The 16,974-nt window shown below is 35.6% G+C and overlaps 1 protein-coding gene across 2 annotated transcripts in view; it reads right to left on the bottom strand.

Annotated features, from left to right (window-relative positions):
- Positions 1 to 16,974, bottom strand: part of ZFAND4 (zinc finger AN1-type containing 4) — a 72,161-nt gene that overhangs the window by 1,669 nt on the left and 53,518 nt on the right. Inside the window, exons 7-9 of one of the 2 annotated variants that reach the window (XM_027111820.1) lie at positions 6,298 to 7,473; positions 5,727 to 5,781; positions 365 to 482 (exon numbers count right to left, since the gene is read on the bottom strand). In XM_027111820.1, coding sequence (XP_026967621.1) covers positions 365 to 482; positions 5,727 to 5,781; positions 6,298 to 7,473 — 1,349 coding nt within the window. The remainder of the gene's footprint in view (positions 1 to 364; positions 483 to 5,726; positions 5,782 to 6,297; positions 7,474 to 16,974) is intronic. The other variant, XM_027111821.1, reaches the window with a different exon arrangement.

Raw genomic sequence — 16,974 nt, 5'->3', positions numbered from 1 at the left:
TAAGATCCTACATCCTGCATGCCACTCAGAGTGGCCAAATAAATAAATAAAATAAAATAGAATCTTGGAGGAGGGGTTCTTCCAAGCCACAGTCAAAGAGAAACCATCTATCATAAGACAAAGAAAGTACACTTCCATTGGTTTATATGTCCTACTTTAAAGGGCAGGGGAGGATCTCATGACTTTGGAAACACATTAGCTATCTACTTGCTCTTTACTTCAGCCAATAAGGAGTTCAGCTGGGTCTATTTGAACATCATCTTAATGATGTTATGAATAGGCAATTTAAAGAACATTTTGTATTGTATCCCCACACTGGGTCACCACAAAAAAAGCATCCCAGCTTTTCAGCTAGCCAACCTGCCTGCATTCGTAGCTAGTAGCCAGTCCAGTTTTCTTTCCACAAAGAAAACAATGCTTTGTTGTTTTCTTCTTTGTTTGAATAGGGGCTTTCACGGGTGGGAGGTGATGAGTACATTCTCCTGTTAGAGAAAGCACACCTTGATTAATACAGACATAAAATTCTAGATGTGAAATACTATTAAAACATTAAACACATTCCTGCCACAGCAAACCTCTAAGCCATAAAAAATTAATTAGTGCTTTTTTTATATCTAAAATTATTTACAGAGTTGCAAGTAAAGATGCACTAGAACTGTTATATTTTTTAAGATGTGGTAGGTTTCTACTGACTAAGACATATTTTTAGGACTTATATTTTCTACATACCAACACCTTTCTAATTATTTCTGAGGACACTCCGTATATTTAAAGTATACTGAACTTTGGCAGAGAATCAAGAAGAATATCTGGTTCAAAATCATATTTATGAGGCTTCTGAGGAACAATATAATATGTATTATAATCACCCTGTCCTTTCACACCAAGAAGGAGCACAAGAATATCATGAAACTGGTCTTTTAGACCTAATTATACCATAGAAACTAAATTCATCAAACCACAAGCAAGTTATTCTTTCAAAACTTCAATTTGTTCATTTTTATGATAACAGGACATGTATTTTTCTCCCTAAGTTTCTAAGTGTTTAAAGGTCAACTCAGTTCTCACATACAAAAAGCATTCTGAAAAATTTAAATGTTATATTTATATAAAATATCATATTATCAATAGTGACTCAGGGTACACTGCTCGATTTCACAGTACTACTACCTTTTCAGAAAATATTTACTAAATTCTGGGCTATTGTAACAACTTGATTTTTTACCTTAAAAATAAGAGCACACCTGCTATTATATGAGAAAGAATTAAATCAATTTCTTTAAATACTAAGTGAAACGCTTTTAGAACTGAGTAGAATTCCAACAAACCCCACTCATAAGCAGAGAGACTCAATGTCACTATCCATACTTGTTACACTAACAGTATAAGTACACAGTGCGTGGTGGCACCCAAAGGCCAAGAAACAAGAGGCAAACAAAGGGAAGAAGTGAGAAGAAAAATGGTAGAGTGTCAATAGAGATGATACCTATTCTCTACTACTGAAAAAGGTTTGAGAGGTCTGGGCTTAAGGTTTATCTGGCAGCTAAAAGTCTCTGAAAATCCTTCAAGGGTTCGAAAAGTTGGAATTACAATTAATTGACACTATGCCTTTTCCCACAACCCAAACTGGGTGCTGGATATACAAGCCCAATAAAATTAAGTATGCTTTATTACTAGGCTAAAATACAGTCCAAGATCTCGCCCAAAACTGGAAAAAAAAATTGCCTAAAACTGGAAACTAACTTATGACTCCTAATGGTGGCCAGGCACCAACTCAAGTTAATAAGCACTTTCTTCTTCAAGTGCACTTAGAGTTATCAAGAACATTTCACAAAGGTGATGGGATACTTTCCTCTTCTTAAATAATAAAAATAAGACAAGCATTTGCACAGGACACAGAGGAAAGGCATATACTACCAGATATCCTCTGAAGCTCATCTAATTGCAATTATCTTTGAAATTCAGGCTTAGGATATTCTTCCTTAAACAACAGTAGAAGAAAAATCTGTTGACGAAAATTTAGTTCAGTGTAGTCATATTTTCATGTTTTTCTTTGCTTGGGGGTGCTTAATTCAATGTTTCGCAAGCTTTTTTTTTTTTATTCAAGAACTCTTGTGAATGTGCAGAAACAGAGAACATAGTAGTGACCGAAATAAGGTGGCACAGAAACATAACCACAGTCTTCTCCTATGAGAATGGTTTCCATATATCCTTCTACCAACCAGAGAAAAATAAAATTATTAGTCATATACTCCATGCTAGGAACCAGCCCTAATATATAGGTTCCCTACTACCAACAGGAAAAATTCAACTTCCATGGATTGACATTCAAGGTCACATGTCCAATATGATACCTTTCTAACTTTCCAGAGTCATTTTCTGTCATTTGCCACATCATACCCACCCTGAATGATGCGCCAGACCCATTCACATGTGCAATCTCTTCTTCTAAAATGCTCCAGTAACCTTGTCAACCTAGTAAAACTCTACTCATCCTGTAAGAAGATATCATCAGTCACCAGCTCCTCTCTGAAGCCTTCTCTCAAATGTGTAATGAACATATGAATAAAGAAAAAGTCAATAAAATAATGCCACTGCGAACAGTTGCTTTTCAGAACGAGAGTAAAGATATTTGGATTAACTCACTTGTTTGGCACTTCCTAAATATTGGTCTAATTGGTCTAATTAGACCAATATTTAGGAAATATGATCTAATATTTGATCTAACACAATAATCTATAAAAATTCACCCAACAGAATAAGGCAGCAAACAAAGTATTAAATGGTGTTCAAGATGCAAGTTTGGTAATCATCTGCCTAAAAATGATAACTAAAGCTATGAAGATGGATAAGATTTCCAAGGGAGACCCTACAGTGAAAAGCAAAGAGGACCAATGGAGGAACTCGATTAAGTCAATTAAACAAAACTTATGCCAAAACTTTCACAGACTCTTCTAGGTAATTCAGAATGATACAGTTATTAATGAAAGAAAACAGCAGCAAGTTACATAGCTGTAGTTTGGAGAATCATCACTGCAGGTAGCAGTTGATGACCTGACCTAAATGATGACTGACCTAAATGAAATCAATCAAAAGAGTATACACCTGGGGACAAGCAGAGGGACTGGTAAAACAAGTTAAAAAGAAAACTGAGGCTTAAAAAAACCAAAAACAAACAAAACCAAAAATCTACAAAAATGTAATAGCCCAGAATAAAAAAAGAAATAAAAAGGGAGAAAGATAGGAAAAGAAAAAAAAAACTATTTCAAGAAGAAGGCCATAACAATCAAGTAAGATAAGGATACAGAAGTATCCACTGGATTTGAAATTATGTAGATCTTTGGTGACCTCAGCAATGGCAGTTTCAGAGGAGCAGCGAGAAGAGAAGAAAGCACTGTAGGCTGAATTAGAGTTGAGAGAGATGCGACAAGTACAACACAAACTTCCAAGAGGCTGAGCTGTGGGTTAGGACTGGACAGACTTAAATAGGTGTCAAAGAAAAATAATTATAACATTAAAAGTAGATACATTATAATAATCAAAACTGTGGCACTGGCATAAAGACAGACATACAGATCAATGGAATACAATTAAGAACCCAGAAATAAACCCTCACATATATAATCAAATGATTTTGACAAGGGTGCCAAGACCATTTGATGGGGAAAAGGACAGTCTTTTTAACAAATGGTGCCTCGAAAACTGGATATCCACATGGAAAAGAATAACGTTGGGCCCTTACATTACACCATATATAAACATTAATTCAAATGTATGCAAGACCTAATGTAAGGCCTAAAACTATAAAACTCCTGAAATAAAATATATGGGAAAAGCTTCATGTCACTGGATATGGCAACAATTTATTGAACACAAAACCAGACACAGGCAACAAAGGAAAAAATAGACAAATTGAACTTCATGAAAATTAAAAACTATTGTGCATCAAGACATTATCAACAAAGTAAAAAGGCAACCTACAGAATGGGATAAAATATTTGTGAATCATATATAAGGAATTAACATCCAATATATAGAGTCACCTAAAACTCAACAACAAAAAACAATCAAATTCAAAAATGGGCAAGTGATTTGAACACATATTTCTCCAAAGAAGATATGCAAATGGTTAAGCACATTAAGAGATACTCAACTTCACTAATCATCAGGGAAATGCAAATCAAAACCACAATAAGATACTACCTCACACCTGTTAGGATGCCCACTATCAAACAAAACAAAACAAAACAGAAAATACCAAGTATTGGTGAGAATGTAGAAAAATTGGAAACCTTGTACACTGCTGGTGGGAATGTGACATGGTACAGCTACTACAGAAAACAGTATGGCAGTTCCTCAAAAAATTAAAAATAGAATTACCATATGAACCAGCAATTCCACTTCTGGGTATATACCCAAAAGAATTGTAATCAGAGTCTCAAAGAGATATTTGTATACTCGTGTCTGTAATAACATTATTCACAACAGGTAAAATGTGGAAGCAACACAAGTCTCCATCCATAGATGCAGAGGTATGCAGAGTGTTGTATATACATACAATGGAATATTATTCAGCTTTAAAAAGTATGGGAATTTTGACACATGCTAAAACATAGATGAACCTTGAGAACACTATGCTAAGTAAGTCAGGCATGAAAAGACAAACACTGAATGATTTCACTTATATGAGGTACTTAGAGTAGTTAAAATTATAGAGACAGAAAATAGAACAGTGGTTGCCAAGGCCTGGGGAGAGGGAGGCATGAGGAGTTAATGTTTAATGGGTACAGAGTTTCTGTTTTTCAAGATGAAAAGAGTTCTGGAGATGCATGGTGGTGTTGGTTGGCCAAAAATGTTAATTACTTAATGTCATTCAATTGTACACTTAAAAATGGTTAAGATATTAAATTTTGTTATGTGGGTTTTATCACAATAGAAAAATTTAAAAATGGATACATTAAGACTTTAGAACCTTGCGCCTTATACCTTTAGAACCTTGGGTAGTGGAAACAAACCCTAGGTATCTCTTTAAAGATATGGAAGTAACATGGCAACCATAATATATAATGTATTCTTTAGAACTTCGGGGCTACAAAGGTGGTACATCTTTGGTAGAGTTTCCATCTCTAGTCTGGGTATTAAAACACAAAAAATGATGAGAGTAATGGCTTCTTAGGAAATTATGGCTGGCCAGTGCACCTTTAAGGTGTTATTGATATAAGTGAGTGCTAAGAATATAGTCATTTCTGCTACTATGCCTTGGAAAGGCCTAGTCAAAGAGACTGTCCCTTTCTTTCATCCAGAAAAAAACAGTTCATCAAATGGAGCTCTTACTACTGTCCTTGATATTGGACCATGACTTTAAGAAACACCTTTCTAGGGTATTTCCTCAAAACCCATCCAGCACCTAGCATGGCTCTAGAGTGGCCAGGGACTGGGAGGGTTGCGAACTACATGTTAATTTTTCATGCAACTTATCTTTTCGCATAGACCGTATCTTTTCCCAGACAACAGAGGCCTCAATTTCAATTTTTGTTTGATTCTTCAAATATGTCCTACAGTCAGTTCTCATAATCATTTTCTTAAGTGGAACAAAGTTTAGGGAAAGTCTACTCTGTACATACCACAGAGAATGTTCTCATTTCTCTTTGAAAATTCAAATTCATAGTATGCATAATGCTATGATTATTAGCCTTATATTGTTTTCAAAATTATCTGTTGCTTACCTACTCTTTTCCCTGCTGCTGTATTATTTCCATTCATTCCAATACCACGGGCAGACTACAATTAAAACACAAAACATCTATAGAGGTGAGTTAATGGAAAATAGAAGGGAAGATCACCAAACATGAAATAATTATATTTTATTGTAAAAATGCTGCTGAGCTTTCATTTAAAATTATTTAATCTATTTTTAATTAAATTAACTTGGAACCTGATTGTCCCATCCATCAATATTGTACTTACTCTTTATCTATAAGAAAGTAAAATTCGATGGCTCAAATAAAAGTTCTTATTGAGGAAAAACATTAATAAAAATATTTAGTATTTAAAAATACATGATAAACTGTTTACACAAAGCTACTTTCAAATTACAGTTCTCAATTTAGGACCAAAACATTATTTAAAATTCAACTGTCAAAAAAATTTTCTACAAACTAGATAAACATTTTAAGAGAAAGTTATGAAAAGAATTCAACCTTAGGCCTCTTTATTTAATGTGTAAACAAAAAACAAACTATATGTTGAATCACTACATGGATAACTAGTAGAACATATTGAAAGGCAAATACTTACTAAAAAAAATTCTGTAGGTTCTAACTGGGGAGAACTTTTCCTAAGGCTTTCTTCCTGAAAATGCTGGAGGTTTGTAAACAGCCCAATTCCAGAGGTTCGAAGCCTGCCTGCCCCATGTGTGCTCTGCAAGCTGTCTCTGCTTGCGCTCTGGGCCAGCGAAGCAAGAAAACCTATATTATTTACACAACCAACAGGCTCTTTGGATGCCTTGTTAGCCATTTCTGTGATATCCCAAGCCTCAACTTTAGAAATAATATCAGATCTTTTCCCAGGTGAATCGACTTTAACAGCTCGAAAGCAAGTAGTCCTAGAGAAAGAGGAATCAGTTATATTTCGAATGTCCAGCGACCGAAGCACATTTTGTGAAGCAGAAGACTGGAGGTTCCCAGACTCAAAACATTTGGACTGTCTCTGTGGTTTCACCAGAGAGTTATGTAGTGACATTGGTGCAGAACAGTGAAGAGGTGATAAGAGTCTATTCTTGTGAGGACTTAATTCACGGTGGTCGAGAACTGCAGTTTCTACTGATTCACCACTCAACACTCTTGCAACATGTTTAAGATGCTGCTCTGTAGCTTTCAACCCTTTATCACCATTAGTGAGTGAGAATTCTGGATTTACCTTCTGTGTGCCTTCTAAGCCACTGCTCTTTTCATCAGCATTTCCTTCGGTAAAGGAAGCAAACGAACCCACTTCAGGTAGAAGCGATTCTTCAGTTACACACTCTTCTGAAGTTGGAAATAAAACAGTGTCATCCTCATTATTAGATGGCAAATTTCCTGAAAAGTTTTTTGTCTGCCTAGGTAGGGATGATCCAAGGTGGAGAACAGAATCAGCAAGCTCTTTGTCATTTTCAAACTCCATAGGGGGTATCTGAGGTGGTAGTTTGAAGCCACTATTGGAATGAGACTGTGTGTTACTCTCCCAGTTATTGTCTTCCTTAATAAAATCACTAGCGATAGATGATATGGATATATCAGCAGGGGGCAGAGCTGGCAAACTTGAAATGGCATTGCTGGCTGAGTCAGGCAGATATGTGTTCCCAGAAGAAGGTAAACAAGACTGCCCAATGTGGGGGAGAACCCTTAACAATCTGTGGCGAGCAGCTGCCGTGGAACTACTGGAAGGTCGAGGAACCACAGGTGGACGAGGTTTTACCTTGACAGGTTTCTTAGGCTAAAAGAAAAGAGGGAATATATAATTCTTTACACAGTCATTTTCTCTGCCCATAACAAAAATTAACGAAGGAAGAAAAGGTTACTTCTGTTAACATACTGGCATTTGGATTACCTCAATCTAAAATGTTTAAAAAGATTAAAATCTGGGGCTTCCCTGGTGGCGCAGTGGTTGAGAGTCCGCCTGCCGATGCAGGGGACACGGGTTCGTGCCCCGGTCCGGGAAGATTCCACATGCCGCGGAGCGGTTAGGCCCATGAGTTGTGGCCGCTGAGCCTGCGCGTCTGGAGCTTGTGCTCCGCAGCGGGAGAGGCCGCAACAGTGAGAGGCCCGCGTACCACAAAAAAAAAAAAAGAAGCAGCAGCAGCAGCAGCAGCACGGGTAAACTTCAGTAAAAAGACTGATAGTAAGCATGTAATATATTTAATTAAAGACCTAAAACTAAGAGTGGGGACAAGATTAGAAAAATGATTTGTAAATGTTATACTATCTTAAAAAGCAGAAATAATGCAAATATTAAAAATGGAAGAAGAAAGATGAGAGAAAGTAAAATAAGTTCATTGATTATAACTTAATAAGTAGGAGTCAAAAGATATCTTTTAAAAATAAAAGAGAAGACAATTAAGTATGGAAAAGGCAGAATAAGGACATGATAAAAGATATTACTATAAAGTTAAACAATAGAACAAAAAATAAAAGCCTTCTGAAGTACCAAAAAGCACACACTCACATACCCATACACACACAAAACAGGCCATAAAGAAACTGTAAATATAACAAAATAATAAGACATTAAGGACCAAATATAGGGACGTCCCTGGTGGCTCAGTGGTTAAGAATCTGCCTGCCAATGCAGGGGACACGGGTTCAAGTCCTGGCCCGGGAAGATCCCACATGCCTCAGAGCAGCGAAGCCCGTGAGCCACAACTACTGAGCCTGTGCTCTACAGCCCACGTGCCACAACTACTGAGCCCACGTGCCACAACTACTGAAGCCCACACACCTAGAGCCTGTGCTCCACAACAAGAGAAGCCACCGCAATGAGAAGCCCGCACACCACAATGAGAAGCCCACGCACCGCAACGAGGAGTAGCACCCACTTGCCACAACTAGAGGAAGCCCACACGCAGTAACGAAGACCCGACACAGCCATAAGTAAATAAATAAATAAATAAATAAATTTATTTTTTAAAAAAAGACCAAATATAAAAGTCATACCAATAAATGTGAATGTGATTAAGTAGTATATTTTTTTTAATTTCAAATTGGTTCACAAAGCAAAAAACAACTCTATGCTGTATATAAAACATCTTCCTAAAACAAAGTAAATCAAAAGTTAATAAAAAAAAAGACATGAGAAAGAGTACACAAAGCAAATTAAAACAATAAGATATCAAGGATTATGGGCCTGATATCAGGCAAGGAAAATTCAAGCTGAAGGTCAGAGATGAAACATTTTATAACATCTAGAATTAGCAGTATAATGAAAATACAACAGTTATTAATATTTATGCACTAAACCACACAACCACCTTCTTAAAGCAAAAAATATGGGAGATGAAAAGAAAAATACACAGAAACCCACTAATAATTACAGACTTTCACATATCACTATTCTCATTCTAAGAGAGAGCAAGCTGAAAAAAAAATAAGGAAATAGAGGACGATTTAATAATGTCAAATCTTTCAGACAGATATCAAACTTTTACCCTGATAACAGAGAATGAGCCATTTTCTTAAGTATACACAGGACAGTCATAAAGAGTGATATTAGATCACAAATAATCAAATTCTATTAAGCAGATATGGAAATAACATTCTCTGATTTCTATGCAATAAAAAGAGAAATTTTAAAAAATTAAAAAGCCTCTCTCGCCAGGAGTTTTTCAAACTCAAACTACTCTTGGATAAACTATCAACTAAAAATGCAAAATTTCTTTTAAAAATTAATGAAAATACTACAAATTGACATTAAGTTCTCCCTGATGAGCTGAACTGAAAAGAATATGTCATCTACACAATATCCTGCCAAAAATGTTTGACCTGCATCTAATCATGATGAAGCAATAAGACAAACTCAAACTGAGGATATTCTACAAAATTGGCCTATACCTCAAAAATATCTGACATGAATGTCCAAAAAAGGCTAAGAAATAGTTCTGTATAAAAGCAGACCAAGAAAACATTACAACTAAATACAACAATGCATGATTCTTGATTGGATTCCAGATTGAAAACAGAAAGAAAAATCAAAATAAAACAAAATGCTATCAAATACATTATTGAGACATGGAGAAATGTGAATATGGATGAAGTAATGTGTATCAGTGATAAATTATGTGTGTGATAACTACATTGTGGTTATGTAGGAGAAGGCTCTGTTCTTAGGAGTTATATACTGAATTAAATATTTAGGGGGAAATGTTACTATATCTGCAACTAACTCCCAAATGGATCAGGTAAAAGAACAGGGAAAGAAAACAAATGTGGAAAAATGCTAACTGGTGAATCTAGGTAAAATTTTCATGGTTGTTCACAGGTATAACATTTCTGAAGGACTGAACATTTTTCAAAGTAAAAAAGGTAAAATAAGTGTTCAGACAAAATCTAAGAGACTTAATTGCCAGGAGACCTAAATTAAAAGAAATACTAAAAGATTCAGATGGGAGGTAAATAATCTTTAAAGGAAGCAAGTAATTGCAGGAAAGAATAAAGAGCAACAGAAAAGGTAAATATATGGGTAAATATAAATAATATTAGCAATATAAAACAATTTGAGGGGCTCAAAATATATGTGAAATTAAAATGCATGACAATGACACAAAAGGTGTTTGGATGTATAAATGGAGTTAGTGTTCTAAGATTCTGGCATTAAAAGCAAAGTGGTAAAAATCATTTTTATTAGACTATAAGTAGTCAAGAATGTACAAATAATCTCTAGAGTAATCACTTGACAAAGCTAGTATAATAGTAAATTGCTAACAAAGTAGTAGAGGATAAAAACTGAATAACAGGGCTTCCCTGATGGCGCAGTGGTTGAGAGTCCGCCTGCCAATGCAAGGGACACGGGTTCGTGCCCCAGTCCAGCAAGATTCCACATGCCGCGGAGCGGCTGGGCCCGTGAGCCATGGCCGCTGAGCCTGCTCATCCAGAGCCTGTGCGCCGCAACGGGAGAGGCCACAACAGTGAGAGGCCCGCGTACCGCAAAAAAAAAAAAAAAAAAAACAACTGAATAACAAAAAATAGACTAATCTAAAAAAGGACAAAAAAGGAGAGAAAAAGAAACATAAAACAGGTGGTTAAATAGAAAATAGTAAGATGATAAAAATCCACATGTATCGGTAATTATACTAAATGTAATAGATGAAAATCTTAAGCTTGTCAGTTTAGATTAAAAAATAATAAAACTAACCATGTACTGACTACAAGAGACAATTCTTAAATATAGGAACATAGAGTGAAAGTAACAGAGTGGAAATATAATAGAAACATAAACCAAAATAAAGCTAGCTCAGCTATACTAATAACAAAGTAGCTTATACTAATAAGACAAGTGCATTACAAGGCATAAATAAAAACGTTTTTATAATGATAATAAATAATAATTTTTATAATAATATAAACTACAAGAAAGATATCACAATTCCTTGGATATCATAAAATCTGTACTAGATCATTTGATCTAGTTTGACAGAGTTTCAAAATACATAAAGCAAAAATAAACTTCTTAAAAGGAGAAACACACAAATCCACTACCAGAAAGGGAGATATTTAATACACTTTTCTGAATAACTGATGGAAAACAGACACACACAAAAATTAGAAAACCAGAACAACACAAATAACTTATCTAATTGATATATACAGAACACTATATATATGGACAGATTACACAGTCTTTCCAAGTGTGTAAGTGGCATTTATTAATATGCTTAGTCACAAGTCAAACCTCAACTAATTTCAAAGGCTTCAAATCATTTAGAGTATGTTCCCTGACCACAGTGATATTAAACTACAAATCAGTAATAAAAAGGTACATAATGGGACTTCCTTGGTGGCGCAGTGGTTAAGAATCTGCCTGCCAATGCCGGGGACACAGGTTCAAGCCCTGGTCTGGGAAGATCCCACATGCCACGGAACAACTAAGCCCATGCGCCCCAACTACTGAGCCTGTGCTCTAGAGCCCGAGAGCTATAACTACCGAGCCTACGTGCCACAACTACTGAAGCCCTCAAGTCTAGAGCCCGTGCTCTGCAACAAGAGAAGCCACCGCAATAAGAAGACCACGTGGTGCAGCGAAGAGTAACCCCCGCTCGCCGCAACTAGAGAAAGCCTGCAGGCAGCAATGAAGACCGAACACAGCCAAAAATAAATAAAGAAAGAAATTTATATCTTAAAAAAAGGTACCTAATATTCCACGTTTGTAAACTAGAGGTTTGCTTCTAAGTAAGCCATGAGTCACACTGATATAAAGATTTAATGTAATCCCTGTGAAAATCCCAATAGCATTTTTGAAGAAATAGAATAATCCATCCTAAAATTCGTAAGTGATCTCAAGGGACCCCAAATACTCAAAATAATATTGACACATAAGAACAAAGTTGCAGGTCTCACACTTCCTGATTTCAAAACTTACTGCAAAGCTAAAACTTATTGCAAAGCTTATTACAAAGCTGTTGGTGTGGTACTGTCTTTATGTCAGTACCACACTAATCAAAATAGTGTGGTACTGACATAAAGACAAACATATTGACCAATGGACTACAACAGAGAGCCCAGAAATAAACCCTCACATATATGGTCAAATGACTTTCAACAAGATGCCAAGACTACTCAATGGGGAATGAACAATTTCTTCAACAAATGGAGTTGGGAAAATTGGATATCTTCATACAAAAGAACGAAGTTGGACCCTTACCTTGCACCATATACAAAAATTAACTTAAAAATGTATCAAAGACCTAAAACTATAAAATTCTTAGACGAAAACAGGAGGAAAAGCTTCATGACATTGGATTTGGCAATGGTTTCTTGGATATGACATCAAAAGCAGGGGGAACAAAAGAGAAAACAGATAAACTGGACTACGTCAAAATTTAAAGCTTCTGTGTATCAAAGGATACTACCATCAGAGTAAAAAGGCAACACACAGAATAAGAGAAAATATTTGAAAATCATATATATCATAAAGGGCTAATATCCAGAATATATAAAGAATTCTTAAACCTCAACAACAAAAACAATAACCTGATTCAAAAATGGGTAAAGCACTTGAATGGATATTTCTCCAAAGAAGATATACAAATGGCCAACTAGAACATGAAAAGATGCTCAACATCATTAATTATTAGGAAACTGTAAATCAAAAGTACAACTATGACCTCATGTCCATTAGGATGACTACTATTAAAAAAAAAAAACAGGGGCTTCCCTGGTGGCACAGTGGTTGAGAGTCCGCCTGCCAATGCAGGGGACACGGGTTTGTGCCCCAGTCTGGGAAGATGCCACATGCCGCGGAGCGGCTGGGCCCGTGAGCCATGGCCGCTGAGCCTGCGCGTCCGGAGCCTGTGCTCCGCAACGGGAGAGGCCACAACGGTGAGAGGCCCGCGTACCGCAAAAAAAACAACAAAAAAATACAAGTATTGGTGAGGATATGAAGAAATTGGAAGCTATGGAAAACAGTATGGCAGTTCCCCCGAAAATTAAAAATAGAATTACCATATGATCTTAAAATTCTGGGTAAATTTCCGAAAGAATTTAAAGTGGGGTCTCAAAGAGATATTTGCATACCCTTGTTCATAACAGCATTATTCACAATAGCTAAAAGGTGTAAGCAACACATGTCTCCATTGACAGATGCACGGTTAAGTAAAATGTTGTATATACATATTTACTCAACCTTAAAAAGTATTGAAATTGTGACATAAGCTACAACATGGATGAACCTTGAGGACATTGCTAAGTGAAATAAGTCACAAAAAGACAAATACTGTAGGATTTCACTCATATGAGGTTCAAGAAAGTCAAATTCATAGAAAACAGAGAGTAGAATTGTGGTTGCCAGGGGCCGGGGGAGTAGAGAAATAGGGAATTGTTTAATGAGTATAGAGTTTCCATTTGCAAGATGAAAAAGTCTGGAGATTGGTTGCTCAACAGTGTGAATGTACTTAACACTACTGAACTGTATGTACACTTAAAAATTATTAAGATGGTAAATTTTGTTATATTTATTTTACTATAATTAAAAATTTAGTAATGTTAATTATAGAATCTAGGTGGTGGATAAACAGGTGTTCACTGTAAAATTCTTTCAACCTTGCTGTATGTTGGAAGAGAAAGGAAAATTAAAGACCAATTTCTCTGATGAACAAAAATCCTAAATAAAATATTAGGAAATTTAATTAAAGACATAAAAAGTAAAATTCACCACAACCAAAAATGGTTCATTCTAAGACTGATTTCATATTTAAAAAAAATAAATTCACCACATTATTAGAATAATTTTATTCAGTGTAAAATACTTTTTAATTTCCCTTTGGATTTCTTCTTCGACCCATCAGTTACTTAGAAGTGTGTTATTTCCAAAATATTAGATTTTCCAGATATCTTTGTTGACTCCTAATTTTATCCATTGTAGTAAGAGAGCATTTTTTTCCACAAACACACACACACACACACACACACACACACACTGTATTTTATTTTTACAAGAGATAAATAAACTGACACCAAGCATTGTAAATGGATGACCACAACAAAAGCAACAATGATTGCAATTACCAAACACGAAACACACTCATACTATGAAGAGAGCATTTTTTGTATGATTTGAGTCTTTTAAAACTTATTGGGACTTGATTGATAGCATACGATACACTTTATCTTAGTAAATGCTCTGGGTGCACTTAAAAAGAATGTGTATTCTGCTGTTGTTAGGTGGAGCTTTCTTTAAACGTCAATAGGGACAAATAGGTTTACAGTTGTTCAAGTCTTCTTATATCCTTTCTGATTTTCTATCTTTCCTATCAATTTTTGACAATGCGAGTTATATTAGAAATCTAATATAACTATGAATTTATCTATTTCTCTTTGTAGCTTTTTTTTTTTTTTTTTTTTTTGCGGTAGGCGGGCCTCTCACTGTTTGGGCCTCTCCCGTTGCGGAGCACAGGCTCCGGACGCGCAGGCTCAGCGGCCATGGCTCACGGGCCCAGCCGCTCCGCGGCATGTGGGATCTTCCTGGACTGGGGCACGAACCCGTGTTCCCTGAATCGGCAGGCGGACTCTCAACCACTGCGCCCCCAGGGAAGCCCCTCTTTGTAGCTTTTGCTTCATGCATTTTGATGTTCTGTTATTAGGTACATAAACATTTAAGATTGTGGGGAAAGGATTTTATTTTTAATAGAGTTAGGTCAACTGTACTCCATCTGGAAAAAACTTGTCTTCATCCTACTTTACATTATACATGTTTTTTAAAGTTGTGAGGTTTTTTTTTTTCAGATGGATTGTAAATCTAAATGAGAAAGAAAAATCATACGGCTTTTGGATAAAAAACACCGGAGTGTGTCTTCAAAACCGTGTGGTAGGAAAAAACTTCATTAAAAGTTTATAAAAACTAGTAATCATAAAAGGAATACTATTAAGTTAAAATACATTAAAATAAAGAATATTTATTCATTAAAAAAATAAAGTGAAATAGCAGCTGCTAGAATATCTATAAATCATGTATCTGTCAAAGAACTTGTATCCATAGTATATAAAAATTCCTTCAAATCAGTAAACAAAAGGCAGACAACCCAATTTAAAAATGAGCAAAATATTTGAACAAGCACTAGACAAAGTCAGTATCTTAAAAAAAAAACGGATGTATTTAGACAGTGTGATTCACATGATATAAAGACTGTTGGTACAAAAGTCAATATCTTAATGGCGAATAAGCATATGAAAAGCTTAACATTATTCTCCATCAGAGAAATGTAAATTAAAACCACTACACATCCACCAGAATCGATAAAATAAAAAAGACGCACAATGTCAAGTGTTGGTGAGGATGTGACACAAACGGGAACTCTCCTGTTTCTGATGCGAGTGTAAACTGGTTCAGACACTTCACAAAACTGTTCAGCAAAACAATTAAAGCTACACATATACCTACCCTATGACTCTACAAGTCTATTCCTAGCTATATGCCCCAAAGAAAAGAGTGCATGGGTCCACCAAAGTCACGAATAAGAATGTTCAAAGCAGCTTTGTTGATGAAAGCCAAAAACTAGAAACAACCTAAATGTCAAAAGAAGAAGGAAGAAAGGAAGTACAGGCATACCTCATTTTATTGCACTTTGCAGATAACCGCATTTTTTACAAATTGAAAGTTTGTTGCAACCCTGTGTTGAGCAAGTCTATATTGATGCCATTTTTCCAACAGCATTTGCTCACTTTGGGTCTCTGGGTCACATGCTGGTAATTCTTGCAATACTTCAGACTTTTTCATTATTATTTTATTTGTATGGTGATCCGTGATCAGTGATCTTTGATGTTACTACTACAACTCATGGAAGGCTCAGATTATGGTTAACATTTTTTAGCAATAAAGCATTTTTAATTAAGGTATGCATATTGTCTTTTAGACATAATGCTATCGCACCCTTAATGGACTACAGTATAGTGTAAACATAAATTTTATATGCACTGGGAAACCAAAAAAATTCGTGTGACTCACTTTATTGCGATATTCGCTTTACTGTGGTGGTCTGGAACTGAATCTGCAATATCTCCGAGGTATGCCTGTATAGTCATACAATGGATTAGTACACAGCAGTAAAAGAGAATGAAATGATACATGCAACAACAAGGATGAACTGCAAAAGTATTATACTGAGCAAAAGAAACCAGACCAAAAAAAGGTATATTATATATGATATAATTTATACAAAGCTCAAGAACAGTAAAAACTAATTCATGGTGACACATGTAAGAATAGTAGTTATTTCTGGGAGTAGGAAAAGGCAGGTATTGATGGGAAAGGTTATAAGGAAATCTGGAGAGAAATTTTAATTTTGAGTTATACCTATTTTAATTTGAGTTACACCTACATGACTGTATAGAAATGTAAAAATTCATCAAGCTCTATTAAAGACTTGTGAATTTTATTTTATGTACATATTACATTTCAATAAAGAAAAAGTTATTAATGGAGTGAAAAGCAAAATAATAGAGTGGTGATACATATATATGACAAAAAACATATCCAGAATATTAAAGATCTCCAAAAAAGTCAATAAGCAAAACACATACAGCCCAATTTTAAAAATGGGCCAAAGATCTGAACAGGCATTTTACAAAAAAGGATATCCAAATACCCAATAAATACATGAAAGGTGCTCAACTTCATTGATCAGAGAAATGCAAATTAAAGCCATAATGTAGGGCTTCCCTGGTGGCGCAGTGGTTAAGAATCTGCCTGCCAACGCAGGGGACACGGGTTGGAGCCCTGGTCCAGGAAGAT

The sequence above is a fragment of the Aethalodelphis obliquidens genome, unplaced genomic scaffold (genome assembly GCF_003676395.1).
Source record: "Aethalodelphis obliquidens isolate GAN/ISIS:26980383/991018 unplaced genomic scaffold, ASM367639v1 scaffold11, whole genome shotgun sequence".
NCBI classification, from domain to species: Eukaryota; Metazoa; Chordata; class Mammalia; order Artiodactyla; family Delphinidae; genus Aethalodelphis; species Aethalodelphis obliquidens.
Note: the sequence above shows the minus strand (reverse complement) of the source record. Positions and strands in the feature narration are given on the sequence as shown.